Genomic DNA, 17,845 nt, shown 5'->3' with positions numbered 1-17,845 from the left:
TTCGAAGATAACACAAGGGTCATTGCCCTATTGAAACTTTCCATGCCATTGACATAGTCCTCCAGTTTGCATAATCAAGGTAATTAGGCAGACTTAAAATAATTAACTGGCCAAACTATAAACACAGACTGTTATTTGACAATTCGGTGAAAAGCAAAGCAACATTTTTGAAAAGAATTGTCAAGGAGTCCAAACTTGCCTATCCCCACTCCTCCAGGTGCCAACTAAAGATTGGTGGAGAGAGAAACTGGACCTTGTTATTCATTCATCAGCATGAGCTATTAAATTGGAACCTTTGAGATACCGTCCCCGTAGGTCATAATGATAATTATGACACCTTTTTATTAAGTCATCAGATTACTGGCCTTTCTCCACAACGATATCAATTTCATTAACTTCACCATCAATTTCCATCCTGCACTCAAATTCACTTGGACCATCTCCGACACCTCCCTCCCCTTTCTTTATCTCACCGCCTCCATCACAAGACTGACATCTATTATAAACCTGACTCCCACAACTATCTAGACTATACTTCTTCCCACCGTGCCTTCTGAAAAGACTCCTTTTCTTCAGAGATGCTGTCTGACACGCTGAGTTACTCCAGCTTTTTGAGTCTATCGTCGGTTTAAACCAGATTCTGCAGTTCCTTCCTACACAGATATCAACATGACTGCCAGTTGCTGGACTAAGTTGGTTTAAAACAATGTATTAAAAAACACTCAATAGCAGTAGATTCAATAGATCACAGGTACTATCGCAACATTTGAGAAACATTTAGACTATACATGGATAGGACAGGTTTGGAGGGATATGGGCCAAACGTAGGCAGGTAGAACTAATGCAGATGGGACATGTTGGTCGGTGAGGGCTGGTTGGGCCGAAGAGCCTGTTTCCACGCATATGACTATAACTAACTATCATCCATACCATTGCCCTAACACTGGACCAGAACAACGACAGCCTCTATTTAAGACTTCAGTAATGCCGGCATCAGAAAGATCTCTCTTTTTCTGACCCAGATGGGCTTTGCATTCTCAACATCAAAAAATGTCTTCATTCTAACTCCTCTGTATAATTAGATGGATATAATTTGTACAACCATATCAATCCCAATGGTATTAATGATTTTACCATCCAGTACATTTGGATGTAAATATAGAAACAAAGGCTGCACAACCCGTTTCAGCAAACCATTTTTCAGACGATTTAAAGTAGAAGCCACTACAAATTCCACCCAGCTCAATTGCACTTCAGTGATTCTATAAATTACAGGCGTCCATACATGGTCTACAATCTGCCAAAATAAACTTGTTACAAAGCATTACCAGAAAATACAGAAGGAAAAATGTTGCCATTCTTTTACTACACCTATCTTTTTAAAACTATTCTGCCAAATCCAACAACTCCAAGTAACTGCTCCTAATTCTTCTGTGCAAGATCCTACTCAAGATTTTAAAATGTTCATGTGGGGCGGAACAAAGCAAAGCAAGGTCACAAATGGATCATGGCATTTCAGTCATACAGAATGGAATCATGCCTTTTCATATTCTTCTGGGATTTACAAAACCCTAATTTAATGGTTTTGACAACGGCCTCGCTTATACCTAGCTTAGGAGGTGGAAGGGTGGAAAAAAAATGTGATTTACAACAAACCAATGCACTTAGCAAGTGTGAAGGTTTTGAAGGAAATGTCATGAATATAGACAAAACATATTGTCCCAGCACTAGCCTGCATTGTATATAGGCACTAGATTGTTGATTAAATAAGGTGGGGTGTGGTATTATTTGTTCACATTGATGTTTATCATCAGGTCAGCTCCTTTCTTTCTCTGTCTGAAATCAATTTTATGTACACATCTGAAATAAACGCTGAATGCTCATATTAGTTTATGTGATCATTGATTACATAATAATTATGGGACGATCAGCTCCCACTCATGCCAATGAGTTGTTGCGCATATGGCATTCAAGTGAAATAGTATATTTGCGCACAGGAATACAATGTCTTTACCCATTCTCATGAAGGCATTTATTCCTTGCTATGGTTGGATTCGACAGGCAACAGGTCCTATGTAGAACCCAAGCTCCCAAGGCATGAACTGAAAGTAGTTGAGGACATTTAATATATCCATGTGCTCGTGTGTAGTGACACTTGCACTGAATAGAATACAAATATGAGCTTCACTGTACATGTGACAATGCAATATCATTGAACTATTGATTAAATGCCAAAAGGTTACTTAACCACAAGGATCATCAAAATCATGTTGTTCTTATTAAACATGTACGTTGATACAATTAATTATTGCGACTCAGGAGGCCATTTAGTCAATTATCAGTTATTCCATTAGACAGATTCCCCCATTCATTTTCCTGCACCTCTCAACACTCTCTCATGCCCATGAATGCCCCTTTCTACCATCTTTCTTTCTACTCCCCTTTGGTTCTCTGGCCACTTATGTGCACTAAATCAATAATTCTACAATGGCCTTCTCAGCAGCGGATCGTGGGTGAAAGAGTTAAAATTCTCCCCATTTCTCTTCTTAAACAAAGGAACACCAAACATTGGCAATTCTCCAGGACATTGCCCATGGCTCGAGAGGATGCAAAGATCTTCAAGGTCCCGTTAATCTCCTCTTGCCTGCCTCAATACCCCAGAATAGACCCGATTTCGGACCTTCGGAGGCTTTGGCCCCGAGCCCTGTGGACGGTAACATTGGGAGCTTGCAGATCCCTAGTTGGTGACCGATTTTCGGGAGCTCCCACAACAGCAGCTACGTCCGCCCCAAATTGCGGGGTTTGAGTCGGCCTGTTCTCGGGGATTTTCATCGCCCGGTGCGGCTTAAAATCGGCCGCGGGAAATATTATCCCCCGGCAGGGACTTCAACATTGAGAGCCTCGATCACCTCAACACAGCAGTTTGACTGCCTGACCGCGGTAGAAGAAGCAGGGAAGAGATAAGACCTTTTGTCCTTTATCACAGTGAGGAGGTGCCTGGAGATTCACTGCGATGGATGTTTGTATTAAATTGTGTTGCGTGTTTTGTTGCTTTTTAGCATGGTACAAAATTTCATTCACCCCTGTTTGAATGACAATAACGGAAAATCAATTCATTCAGTCTCTGGAGATTTATCCACCTTAATTCTCTTTAAGAAACCCAAAACCACCAACTTCTTGATCTCAAAATGCTTCAGCATTTTTGTATACCCCACACTGCTGCTCCACGTCCTTCTCCTTTTTGAATACCAAATTACTACCTCTCCTTCATCCTCTGATTCCTATCAATAATTTTCTCCTTTCTTCTCAAGTGGTCCTAACCTCTCCAGAGTAGCTTTCTTTAACGCATGTATAAAATGCCTTGGGATTTTCATTAGTCCCACTTGCTAAGAACATTTCATAGCCCCTTTAGGTCACCTGATTAGCTACAAAAGTGCAAAAGATGAGCATTTTCAACAACAAACCACCTGCAAGGAGCATGACGTACATAATCAAGTAATAGTTGATGAAGCAATTCATGTTGGAACAAAAATGTTCATAACTTCAAAAATCTGTTATGTTATCAAAAGCACTCCATGTCCCATTGTTGCCACATCACTAAGCAAATAAAGCTTTTGTCCACCATTTACTCAGGTATTTAAATCAAATTGATTGTGCCGGAATGGCAGATTGTCCAGACAAATGGATGTTACTCCGATTAATATACAGATAAACCCTTAAATCTGTTTTTAAGATGTTATACACTGGAACAATAAATATTCCAGTGAACCAGGTGGATTTAAAGATAGTGTGGGGATGGGGCCCTGGGATTATATTCAGGCAAATTGTGAAAAGATCAAAGGGAAAAGAGCCGCAAGATCTACCAAGGTCAAGATCATGCTCATACTACGGTCAGGTACATGGATAGGATGGGGTTAGAGGGTTAGAAGGTTATGGGCCAAGCGCAGGCAGGTGGGACTAGTATAGATGGGGACATATTGGTCAGCTGGACTTTATCATTATGGTCATCATTATAATCGGGCTGATTAATCAGCAGGATATTGATCAAACCATGACATTTGCTTTGAAATATAATTGTTGGACCGCCTCTATTTTTTTCTGATAATCTGTCAACACTTTCACCAATTACTTAAACTGATCTTTCCATTGTTTAAAAATAATTTTCATAATTGCTCAATTTTATAATAATTTGCAATAAAAGCCAATTAGGGAGGCTTTGCAATTCATAAATCAGAAGGAAAAAAATGTTGAGTCAGGAGCAACAGATGGAAAAAATACCATGGCAGTGTCAATGATCGTAAATAAAACTGGGCATCAATCCAATCCATCACACTGTTCAATCACTGTTTGGTCACAATGGCACGTCAGAATCAAACTCAATAACTCCCTTTTTCAAAACATTATTGGTTAAGAATGATTGATACACTTGACTGAGAATGCTTAAACCACTTAGTTTAATTAACCACTAAGCATAGGAAAGGTTTAGCAGTGTTTAAATTATATTAATGTTTATTGATAATACAGTCTTTGGTAGACACAAAATGCTGGAGTAACTCAGCGGGACAGGCAGCATCTCTAGAGAGAAGGAATCACAATCACAATAATACTTTATTAGCCAAGTATGTTTTGCAACATACAAGGAATTTCATTTGCCAAGTCAGTCATACAAATAAAAAGCAACGGAACACACAAAACACATTTTAACATAAACATCCATCACAGAGACTCCTCCACCACATTCCTCTCTGTGATATATGGCAAAAAAAAGTTCAATCTCTTCCCTTTGCTCTCCCACGTTCGGGGGCCTCGAGCCCTCCGTTGACGGGATGATCTTGACTCCTGTAGCCGGTGGCGGGCCCTCCGCGTCAATGCGATCTGCTCCTGCATTGGGGAGATGTCAGCGTCGGGGCTAGTCGAACCTTCCACGACATTGGAGCTCCCAACACCCACGGCCTCTCCCGAGACTGCGAGCCCTCGATGTAAAGACTGCAAGCCGGGGTTGAAGCGATCCCAGGCAAGGGATCGATTCCGATCCAAGTCCACGCCCTGTAGTGGGGCCCCAAGGTCACTCCGAGGAGGCCTCCAACTCCATCCATGGTAGGCCGCAGAGCATCCGGAGAATGCGATCCAAAAATTAATCGCATCTCCGGCAATGTAAGAAACTGAAAAGAAAGTTTCCCCCGACCCCTCCCCCCACATAAAACAAAACCGAAGAACTTTTACACAAACTTTTAACACACACTAAAACAAAATTTTAAAGACAAAAACGCAAACAGACTGTTGGCGGAGCTGCCAATCGTACAGTGCCCGTGGTGAAATGGGTGACCTTTCGGGTCAAGACCCTTCTTCAGACTCTTCCCTGCACAATACAGTCTTTGTTTGACAAGGCCACAACAGGATCAGGCACATCCATAAGTTTAAAGGGACCTAAACTTCAGAATGTCACAAACAGCTAAAAATTTAAGATCAAAGATAAAATTAAAAGTGGTTCCTGTGATATCTTTGCACTCCACAGCTGTAAAATGTAATGCTGGTTGAAAGTTGTGGGTTAATTGCAACAGCTACAGATATACCTATTGGCTAACCAAAAAGCAATTTATCCAGAAGGAATTAAAATAATTTCAATTTAATTGTGCAATAAAGGAACAGTCAGCACATTTAGCCAATAATCGGGCTTCGCAGTTTAGAAATATATAGATCAACATTTTATATGCTTTGAAATTTGAGCTACAATTGGAAATTGGATTACCCAACATAGTATTCTGTGGAAGTCATTAGATTAATATTCTTCTGCAATAAAGTCACAAGAGTTTCTGACATACTGAATCCAGAGCCTATGCTCAGGGTTACAATTCTGATAACAATTACAGGAATTGTAATTTACTTTTCTCGAGCTGCATTATATAAAATTTACAACAGCAAAACTTTGTTATTTCATCATAATGCAGCTCATAACTAATATACCTGCAGAACACAGAATAGTTAAGTTCATCCAAGTTCACTAGTTAAGTTCATCCAAGGTTTTATTCAAATTTATCCAGCTTGCTATTCAGTTACAGTTTTAGTTTTAGAGATCAGAATCAGAATCACTTTATTCGCCAAGTATGTTTTACAACATACAAGGAATTTCATTGGCCAGGTCAGTCATACAATTAAAAGCAACAGATCACTAAAAAAAACACATTTTAACATGAACATCCACCTAAGTGACTCCTACACATTCCTCACGGTGATGGAAGGCGAAATAAAGTTCAAGTCTCTTCCTTTTGTTCTTCCTCGGTCGTGGGCCTCGAGCCCCCGTTGACGGGATGATCTTGACTCCGGTAGCTGGTGGCGTGTCCGGGCCCTCCACGTCGAGGCGATCAAGCTCTCGCATCAGGGGGATGTCAGCACCCCCGCGCCGGGTGATCACACCTCGCGTCGGGGCTGGTAGAACTAGCCTCGCCTGAGACTGCGAGCCCTTGATGGTGATTCCTGCGATCCCAGGCAAGGGATCAGCTCCGATGTTAAGTCCACGCCCCGCGGTGGGGCTCACGACAGTCCCAGGAGGCTTCCAGCTCCATCGATGGAAGGCCGCAGAGCCCGGAGGATGTGATCCAAAAATTAATCACATCTCCGGGAAGGTAAGAGCTTGAAAAAAAAAGTTTCCCACGATTCCGTCCCCCCCTCCTCCCACATAAAACAAACCGAAGAACATTAAAACAAACTTTTAACGCACTAAAAAATAATAAAAAGAAAGAAAAAACGAACAGACTGCCGGAATGGCAGCCATCGCCCCTGGTGGACTACATGGCGCGGAAACAGGTCCTTCGGCCCGAGTTCGCACCGACCAGCAATCCCCACACGTTAACACTATCCTACACACACTGGGCACAATTTTATATTTATACCAAAGAAGACTTGCGACTCCGATGCAGCAGATTTATAACAATCAGATTCATTACAGCCAGGTAAGAGAGTGTTTAATGTATGAGGAGTAATCAAATAGTATTTGAAAATGTTTATATTTATATTATGCTGAATAATTTAAGAATATATCATCCTTCAGAAACCACATTATCTGGAGACCAGTACCACATTAATTCACGATACCAGCACTTTGTTATCAGTCCATTACTTTGTGAGTGGTTTGGCTGGAAAAGCGAGCATGAACAAGCATTTCTGCATCTTAAGAACTTACTTCACAGAACAATGTGAGCTTGTCATCAGGAAGGAGTCCATTGGCCTCATCCAATAGAAAATCTCTTCGAATAAATTTCTTAAAACCCCAGTCTTTACCTTGCACAAATCGATATGCCCGTTGGCTTTCTGCAAAACAAAATTGGATTCATTGTACTTAGCTGAAAGTGTAACACTGCAGAGTAAATCTACTCTAGATACAGGTCACCTACTGTACACATCAACTTGCATTTCAGCAGAACACTTTTAGTCACCATAATAATATCCTGTACATAGACTCATGGCGATGAAAAAAAAGGGTAGATATTGAAGATAGACAAATTACATTATTAAGCTGACAAAATTGAAACGTGATCTTTAACCTTAACAATTTAGTTATAAATTCTGGCGCATCAGTAAATTGAACAGTGCAAAGCCTCAGTCGATTGCTGTTCCTGATTCCTTAAGAATAAATTCAGCTAAAAATGAACGCTCTGTAATTTGTTAACGAGCCTAGGCAATGCAATTCTATCAATACCAAGTTTAATTTTTTTAATCACAGGTTTTAAAAAGACCATGTTTACCAGCTTCTTAAATGTTATAACTTCATCAGCTGACCTACTCAAAATATTCAAATTAAATATGAAACCAATCCCAAAATTTGAATAATTAAATCTGTGGGAAATAAAAGCAACTGTTTACAGTTCAAGGGTGGCATAGTGACATAGCTCATAGAGTGCTGCCTCACATCGCCAGAGACTAGGGTTCAACTCTGTGTGGGGTTTGCATATTCTCCCTGTGACCGTGTGGGTTTCTCTTTCCTCCACACATCCCAAAGGCCTGCAGGTATGCAGATTAAATGGCCTCTAAATTACCCCTAGTGTGTCGGGAGTGGATGCAAAAGTAGAATATACAACTAGTGTAAACGGATGATCAAAGGCCGGCATGGATTTGCTGGGCCAAAGGGTCTGTTTCCAAACTGTATAGTTAAACTAAATACGTTTCTGAACAGGTTTCACAGTTAATAATATACCAAGTTTATTAAATGTTGCTAAATAATGAAAATTGCTTTGTGAAAGAATCACAAATGGAGAGATATAAAAAGTTAAATCCTTCCACTTTTGGAATCTTGTTTCAAGCCCACATTCAAGTCACTTTCTACTTCTGGTCATAAAATCCAAGGTGGAATGAAGCAAAGCAGCCACACTGCAAACCTCAGTGGCAATAAAAACTGGCTGCACTAAGATTCAAAGGGGATTGACATCTTACAAAGCAAAACTGAGGTGTGTGTTTAAAAGCAAACTATAGTGTCTTTTTTTCTGCAAAGTCAGAGCTGGTAGAACTTGACAACACTATTAAATGTCAAATCATTAAATATTCCACCAGTCAAAATGTGCTCCTCATTAATGTGAAAAAAATTTAAATCACGCATTTTCTTCAAAAGCTGTGATTTCTCAGAAAGAGGAGAAATAAAACCCCTTGAGTTTTGTTAAAGAAATGCAACATGCATTGTATAAAGTATCATGCAAAAAACAAAATAATTCCAATCCACAAGCCCTCAAAGAAGCATTTAGAGCTGTATTGTAATATTATAGAAACTAAGTTCAAAGGTGCAAAGTACAAAAAGTGAAAATAACTTTAACAGTGAAAGACTGTAATGTTTAAACTACAGTTTAAACTAGCATGTTAAATAAAACTGATTGTTGAATGCATCAATGCACGCATGCACACAAATTATGATACTTTATGGAGATGCAAAATCTAAGGATGAGTAAATGGTTTAAGACTCCCATACAGGAACAGCCCTTCATTCAATATTAAACTTCACTTAAAAGGCCAATTTGATAGTGCAAATGCCCAATAGCTAAAATGCAACCGTTCCCTTCCAGATACAAAAATAATTGAAGTCAAGTAAAATGTTGAAAATTTATGATAGGCCCTTCAGCATCCAAGGAAAAATATATCTCATCAACAATTGTTGTTACTTCTCAACCTAAAATGCCAATTCACTTAAAATGCCACAGAAGACTGTGGAGGCCAAGTCAATGGATATTTTTAAGAGATAGATTCTTGATTCGTGCAGGTGTCAGGGGATATGGGGAGAAGGCAGGAGAATTGGGTTAGGAGAGAGCAATAGATCGGCCATGATTGAATGGCGGAGTAGACTTGATGGGCCGAATGGCCCAATTCTGCTCCTGTCATTTATATTGTTTTTAAAAAATCACACATAGGCATGCAAAACGAATAATCCTGTAGAAATGAAGTGCCCCCAGAATGAAACAGTTCACTTCGATCCTGCAAACCAACAGTAAATCCAGTACGTGAATCAAATTGAGATTTCACCTGCTCAGAATGGGTTAACTATCTTTTTAAACTTCTAACAATTTTTTCAGCCCCTCAAAATCCATGACTAGCTCTAAAAATATATACTAAACTTTTATTCAAAATGGGAAGTACAGTACATATATACACCAGCTGAGAAGAAGACACCTTTACATTTATTCTACCTTAGAATATTTTTATAGAAAACGAAAACTATCTAATGTTCCTTCCTTCAAATAATCTCTACATGTAAAACTAAAAAGCTGCTTTCTGTTTGATGGGCCATGTAGCAAATGCAGACATGTAAATGAGTAGAGGTTTTACTATTTCATACGCAAATACAAAATTCAGATGTGGCTCCAAGTACCACCAAACTTGCAGCTACATCTGCAAGATCAGAACTTAAGTTGGAAGCCTCGCCGTACAGTTATATCTCTTAATTTCTTTGGTACAAACAGCTGCAGCAAATGGTGCCAATAGCAATTCATTATTCAGTTGGTGATTTCTGCAGCTAATGACCAAATCTATGTAGGAATCCTAATTAATATGTCCTTCAGCTCAAGCCACATTACCTGTCTCAGCAATATTTCTGCAGTTGCAGAAGCGAAGGTTAATGGAGTGTTGCCGCTTGTCTTTTTTATTGCAGTTTTGAGCACCGTGTCTTTACTATATTTGCTATAACTTCCATGACTCAAGTGAGCATTTTCACTTGGACACCAATGACTCCTGTAAATCTAATTTAAAATAGGAAGCACACCAAATGACAGCAAGACATTTCGGGTTTTTTTTTTATGGTAGATGGGAGAAGGGGAAGCTGTTACTGCTGGAGTGCATAAGTTTCCTATTGGCAGCAAATGCAGAAAGAGAAGCACAAAGTACTTAATAAAATTAATTATGTCTGATCAGTGAGCAAATAAAAATATATCCATTAATTTTGGAAATCTTAAATAAACTGTATACCAGGCAATGACTTGGTAAACCTGTTTCTTTCCCTCCCCCTCTCCAAGTACTCAGGTCTCAAGCAGACGATAAGTAGACAATCCAAAAACTCTGGAAAATATTTCTTTAAACAAAAAAAATAAAGGACTGGCCAGTCAGGCCAGAAAGCACAGAGCTGGGGACACATTGGTCATTAATAGTTGTTAACTTAGACCAGTTTGCACAAATATATAGAACCGCATTTAAATGCTACTCCTGTATCTGAAGTATACTGTCACTTCACTTACCCATTGCCTTAGTTTCTTCACCTTTTGCGTTCAGAATGGAGAATTTAAATTTTGCTCTGACTTCACTTTTTGGACAGCTGACTAGCAGCAGGTAGAGTGATAGGTAATCTTTACTTTCCTCATCTAAACCCTTAGGGTTCACTCGGAGGCACCTTAAATATACATAAAAAATGAAATATGTTAAAAAGAAAATGAATGATCACATACAGGCTAAAAAAAATTTAAAAAGCATTTAGATGCAGGTTTGGCCTGCCTCATTTTTTCTCTTCAGCTTGACTACATCTTAACTATATCTATATCTATAGAATATAAATACAACTCGTTTTGAAAAATCTCTCTCTCATTCTAAGTAATTCTATTATTCAACAATTCTGTCTTGCACTTCAGGCCATGACGTGGATGTTGCTATTTAACTATTTGTAGTTAACTTTGAAATAATTTGTGGTGCAGCAACTATCCCCAAACAGTTACTAAAATAAGACAAGTAAACAATTGTCTATAAATATATTAAGTATCTCCAGTTTGCTCCTCTCCTCAAATGATATAATATTTTACAATGGACTTATCGTACTTACCATTCTCCCCCTGTAATTTTGTGCAGCACTTGGGAGATGTGGAATACTGCAACAATTTGGATGAAACAGGTTGCTTCTCAGCCCTAATGAACTGAGAAGCATGCCAACTCTTCCTCAGAGCATTTTTATCCAATTTGACCCCAAAGCTCTGGACCAAAACTCCAATTATAGTTTTCTTCCTATTGCCAATCACTTCATTTTCTTTCTGACACTGTTCAAGTTCACTACATGGCAGATTATGTCCAGTTTAAATGGTCAGATATTATTCATAGTTGTGAAAAGCTTAATGAGTGAATTCAAAGAAAAAATGTTTGCAAGGTGCCAAGATTAAACCAAAAAAAAAAATTGGTACGTGTTTCATGCCTTGAAAACAGAACTACTCACAATACTGACCTTTGTGCCTCTACTAGCCTTAATTAGTCACTTAGATTAGCAGTAAGTATGAATACTTAAATATATAGACAAGCAAAATTAAGAAAGACTGTTAATCTTGCAAATATCCCAAAATGAAATTTCAAAACAATTATGGAATACAGCTAAAATTCTCAAAAATATATCATGTTGCAGTGCAGTTGTGGAATTTGTAAAGCTTTTAGACTTCTTGAGGTGAGTTCTCACTGTTTCACTGAACAGTTAAAATGTTGAATAGAATGGGTGACGCTGGCCAGCGTGGACCAAGGAGCCTGGTTCAATGCAGCATCTCTAAACTATTGTTGATTCTTATAAAAGTGAGTGTCAAGACGGAGTACATATATATTGATTTACATTTGCACAAGGGAAGGGGGGGGGGGGGGGGGGGGGGGGGGGGGGGAAAGAAAAGAAAGGGGATGGGGATTGTTAGATTACCTAAAATTGGAGAATTCAATGTTCAAATTCCTGACACCTCTCTTCCCTTTCTCGATCTCTCTCTCCATCAGAGGGAACAGACTACAGACTGACATCTACTACAAACCTATCGACTCCATAGTCGTATAGAGGTATACAAGATCATGAGGTGAACGAGATTAGAAGCACTTTCACGCAAAGGAGGGTTATCACGAACCAGAGGACATTGATTTAAGGCAACGGGGCAAGATTTAATCAGTACCCAAGGGGCAACTTTTTCAGAGGTGGGTATGGCGCGAGTTGCCAGAGGAGGTAGATACTATGACAAAATGTAAGATATTTGGGCAGGTACATACACAGGAACGATTTAGAGAGATATGGGCCAAACGTTGGCAAGTGGGACTAGTATAGATTGGGGCAGGTTGGTTGGCTTGAACAAGTTGGAGTGAAGGGTCTATTTCCGTGCTGTCTGACATTATGATTCCCAGTTATTAGGACTACACTTCCTCTCACCCTGCCTCTTGCAAGACGCAATGCTTTGAGGGCCTGTCCCACGAGCATGCGACAAGAGCGACCAAACCGGAAGCGGGGGCCGCGCGTAGGTCGAGTGATCCCGTATGAGTTGACGTGAAGTTCGAGCGAAGTACGCGGGAAATTCGCGCGTGACATACGGCGTCCAGACGCAGCGCACGCCCGTCGAGGCGGTGCGTACGGCCTCATTGCGGCTGCGGGCTGGCAGGCCATTGCCGCGCGGAATCTTTGGACAGTGTCTGTTTTTCAGAGCCCCGCGCGATGTCGGGACCAGCTCCACACAACTCCGGCAATCGAAGTGGGACTGGCCCTGTGAGGCCGTACGGCTCAAGCGACGTTAGGTCACGCTTGCCGCATGCAGTCGCATGCTCGTGGGACAGGCCCTTTACTCTCAAAGCTTCAGTCTCGGACGAATCTGCTCCCAAGATGTAACTATCCATTCTAGGACATCCCTCACCGCGACTCCTCAGTAATTCCTTCGCACCCAAACAATCCTCTCGCCGGGTACTTTCCCCTGCAACAACAGGTTGTGAACCTGTCCCTGTGCCTCCTCCCTTGCCTCCATCCAGGCACCCCAGCAGTCCTTCCAGGTTCACGTGCACCTCATCTACTGCACTCGGTGGTGTTCCCATTGTGGCCTCCTGTACTTCGGCAAGACCAACCAAAGACTTGATGAATGTTTCGCCCAACAGATCTCCTGGTTGCTAACTATTCTAACTCGCCTTCCTATTACCCTACTGAGCTTTTTTCCTGGGCGTCCTCCATTCCCAGAGTGAGACCACACACAAACTGGAGGAACTTCACCTCATATTCTCCCGCTCCCCCCCACATTCCTTCCTTTGGCTTTGCAATTTGCAACTCAATTCTTTTGTCTTGCATCTTTTTCCATCGCTGGGCTTTGTCCAACCATTTAAACATCACCCCCACCCTTGCCTGTATTCATCCATTATCTACCATGCTTTGTCCTGCCCCTAGCTTTCTTCCTCCTTCCTCCTTCCTCCTCACCAGCACCCCATCTGAACAAGACCTGAAATGTCACCTATCTATGTTCTATAGGGATGCCGACTAGCCCACTGAGTTACCCCAGCACTTTGTGTCATTTCTTTCTCATTAGATTGGCTCCCCTTCCATGAGAACAAGGTTAGAACAACCAGCTTTCTCGTTCATTATTCGATTATCCAAGTGCAAAAAGGAATATATCAGGAATTTTTCAGGAATATATAATAAATAAGCGGGTGTTTTTTTCTGTAAATTATTTTTAGGTTTAACTAAAAACAAGTGCAAATATTGGCAAACAAAGTTAATACCGTACCCCAGTGTCAATCACTGTGCACCAAGTCTAAGTTACATTGGTGAGGCCCGAATAGCATTCTATACTACACATATACCAGTGCTATCGCCTACTCCAGCTGTGTTAGATTTCAACACTGGCAGAACAATAATGAACAGTTTTATCAATACACATGCTCAATCTATTTAGTTATTTACTTATTTGATTGTCCTTTAAAAAGACTGATTTATACCAAAATCCATCTTCAGAGAAGGTAAAAATTGCAACATCCCACAAATTAGGTAGACTCCACTCACAATTCACCCTTTGATTATTCTTGGAAAGTTCAGTGACTTGGAATATAACAATTTCCCCCTTGAACCCCATCAACCATCGTCCATCACAATAACCCCTATTACCTGACATTTAAACTGAATCTAATATGCTGAACAAACTGAATTTTGAATGATCAATAATCAAAAATATTTAGTGCTTCTGAAGTGTCCAAGTAATTCACTATTTAGTGATCTTGACATCAAGTGAAATACTTCCAATAAACATTTCCCACAACAGTCCAATCACCTATCATTGATATTCACTGATATTATCACGACCAAATTCCCCATCATCACCAGAATAACCATTGAACAAAAGCCAACTGCAAATGTTTAGTTTAGTTTAGAAATACAGCGCAGAAACAGGCCTTTTGGCCCAGAGTCCACGCTGACCAGCAATCCCCGCATACTAACGCTACCCTACACACAATAGGAACTATTTAAACTTATGCCAAGCCAATTAACCCATATACGTGTACGTCTTTGGAGTGTGGGAGAAAACCGAAGATCTATGAGAAAACCCAGGCAGTTACAAGGAGAACTTACAAACTCCGTACAGACAGCACCTACAGTCGGGATCGAACCTGGGTCTCCGGCGCCTCAAGCGCTGTAAGGCAGTAACTCGACCGCTGCGCCACCATGCCTCAACAGTTACAAATACTGTAGCTATGTCAGTACTTCAATGCCTGTCCATTCTGCAGTGAATATCTCGCCACCAGGATTCCATACTTTCATCCAATTACAAGATACTAACCATGACCATATCTGATCATTGCTTGTCTGATTCCAATTCTCAGCTCAGCACTGAATTGGCCATCCTATTCTTCCCACCACCAGCACTGCACTATCTATTGTCAATATGTATTGATTCAAACTACCAATCTTCACAACTATCACCACCACCTTCACACAACAAGGGCAGCAGTGGGCAGAACAATTTTCCTCAAGTTTCACACAATCCTACTCTAAAAAACGTTACTATCTCTTCATTTTTGCAAAGTCAAAGTTTGAAACTTACTAGACAATACCGCAGGAATAATAAGCAACTACAGGTGCTAGAACCTTGAGAAAAACATGAAGTGCAAGTGGAGTCAGAGGATCAGACAGTACCTGTGGAGGTGATGGGCAGGTGACTTATCAGGGCTGAAGGATCGCAACCTGAAATGTCACCTGTCCATTCCCTGCCCGGATGCTGCCTGACCCGCAAATTTACTCCAGCACTTGTGTAATGCTCAATACCATAGAAATCCTTCACAAGAACTACAACTATCAATATTTTTTGAAGAGCAACTAACATGGGCATTAAATGCTGGTCTTCACAATTATACTAAAGCCCAAGAGAAAATAGAGTCTTTCTTGAAACCACCTCCTTTCACTTCTTATTCCAGAGCAGCAGAATGAAAGGAAGCAATGAATAACTGTTTTTTCCAATCTGAAAACTCTTCCAATACCAACAGGATCATTGTACACAGACGAACATTGGAAAGAAAAGTAAACAGAATATTTACAAAATGCAGAGACATATGTTATCACCTAGACATTTTAAATATTTGATATGAATTTGTTATCCATTTCATGACCTTTAACTGTCAGGCAGTTGAATATCAATTATGATATTAATCTGAAGTTTCTGAAGAAGGGTCTCGACCAGAAACATCACCTATTCCTTTGCTGCAGAGGTGCTGCCTGTCCCGCCGAGTTACTCCAGCTTTTTGTGTCTATCTTTAGTTTAAACCACCATCTGCAGTTCCTTCTTACACACTGAATATCAATTAATATTTTTTTCAAAACGTTCTCATTGGAGGCCTTTAAAAACATGTTCCCAGTCCACCTGGGCTACATTTTAGCACAAATTTACAAGGGGAAAAGACTAATGTTTAAACACACATTTTCAATGATGCATCCTAGATAATTAACTGCAGTCATTGAACACAAATCTTCCAAGTGCAGCACATATTCTATTCTTCTTGCACAAAGAATTGAGTAGCCAACTTGAAGCCAAAAGATAGCACAAAACGTGCTTGCAGATATGCAGCAATGCTGGCTAATGCCGGGTCGATTTGCTGATTTTAAAATATGGAGTATCTTAACTAAATTCTCATTCCAATACAAAAATAGTAATTTGCTTTAAAGAATTGCAAGATATTACAGGGTTGTTAAAAGATTATGCACAAGGGTTCAAAGAAGATCATGAAATATAGTCCAACAGCGCATCTAAACCGTTTGTAGGGAAGTTTTAAATTAAGGACCAAGGCTTTCATATCTGTGAAAAATTAATTCTGCTTTTTGAGCTATGTAGTCCAAAAATGCATCAAATGATAATACAAATCAATATAGACACAATATAATGGAGTATCTATGTGTCTATTTGCTTCAAGCATTTCCAATCATTTTGTCTTTTGCAAATGAAATAAAAATCACCGAGTTCCAGGCTTACCATTTCAATTTATCATTTGCTCCGGACGAGAAAGTTGAACTCTTGATAACTTCTCCCATTTCTTCCCGACAAAAACTGAAATTATTGATCGTCCACATGTAGGAGAACTTCACGACTTTTATCTAGCAAAAAGAAAAATAAATTGGAATGACAAATATTGAAGGAAATACTTCCATTACAGGTCTAAAATAGTTGATCCTTGCTTAATTAGAAACGTGTACTTAACACGTGAAGACTACCGTGTTCTTCGGGCTATATATCCCACTGACAGAGCACCTCTGAAAAAGTTAACAAATCAGCATACTATCCATAGATTCTAACATAATACACAATCAACTCCGAAACAAAATCAAACAATTCAACAAATCCAGCTCAAATATTTATGACTGAAGCCAAAAAGCTCTCTGTTGACCACAACTTCATGACTTTGTACCCTATATGAGCTCAACTCCAAAGCAAGTCATTTCAAATAAATCCAGAGGCAACAGTTCGCATCAGTTGGCAGCGCCAACCACTGGGTCAGAGACAAAATGTCTGAGCTCGTAATTTAGGCTGCAATAGCATTGCAATGATTTGAGACGTCTGCTTTATCAAAGATGCTGAGCTACAGGCCTATAGTTGCAATGACCCATTGAAGGTTAATAACTTATTTTGTAATCCGAGCTCATACTTCTTAACCAACTCCACCCAAAGCAAACAAAGAGGTCATTTACTATCTACCTGTTCTGGATATTACTGCTGAAAAAACCCATTAATACTTCTGTTTCCACTTCTGTTACTACACTTTAAATTATTCAATGCATGAAACATCTTGAAATATGTCATGTCATAAAAGTAAGAGGTGTTTGTTTTATGTGCCTCAAGAATTTAGCTCTTCTACAAATTAGTTATCCATTGAAAGGTATTTATGATTTATATGCAAGTTCTTATAATTTTCTCAGTGGTCACACTGAAAACATTGTTGTCATTGGTTGCCTCATGAAAAACATGGTACACTTGGCAATTCAACAATACCGCACACATTCCTGTTCCGCAACTTAAGCTGTTCAAATTCTGCGAGCTGAAAAAGCCTGGAGGAAATTCAATTCGTACAAAGTGAAATTTCAAAAATGAACTGAATTTTAGCATTGAAATTTTAAAGGACTGCAGAAACTGTAAAGTTAGTG

At 39.8% G+C, this 17,845-nt stretch overlaps 1 protein-coding gene across 2 annotated transcripts in view; it reads right to left on the bottom strand.

Moving 5' to 3' along the window:
* The window catches only part of spop (speckle type BTB/POZ protein), a 94,915-nt gene that overhangs the window by 28,573 nt on the left and 48,497 nt on the right, over positions 1-17,845 (bottom strand). For both annotated transcript variants that reach the window (XM_055657323.1, XM_055657324.1), the window contains exons 3-5: positions 16,680-16,801; positions 10,707-10,858; positions 7,181-7,308 (exon numbers count right to left, since the gene is read on the bottom strand). In XM_055657323.1, the coding sequence (XP_055513298.1) occupies positions 7,181-7,308; positions 10,707-10,858; positions 16,680-16,801 (402 nt within the window). The remainder of the gene's footprint in view (positions 1-7,180; positions 7,309-10,706; positions 10,859-16,679; positions 16,802-17,845) is intronic.

Source organism: Leucoraja erinacea, chromosome 27, assembly GCF_028641065.1.
Source record: "Leucoraja erinacea ecotype New England chromosome 27, Leri_hhj_1, whole genome shotgun sequence".
Lineage (NCBI taxonomy): Eukaryota > Metazoa > Chordata > Chondrichthyes > Rajiformes > Rajidae > Leucoraja > Leucoraja erinaceus.
This window is presented reverse-complemented; position numbering and strand designations above follow the sequence as displayed.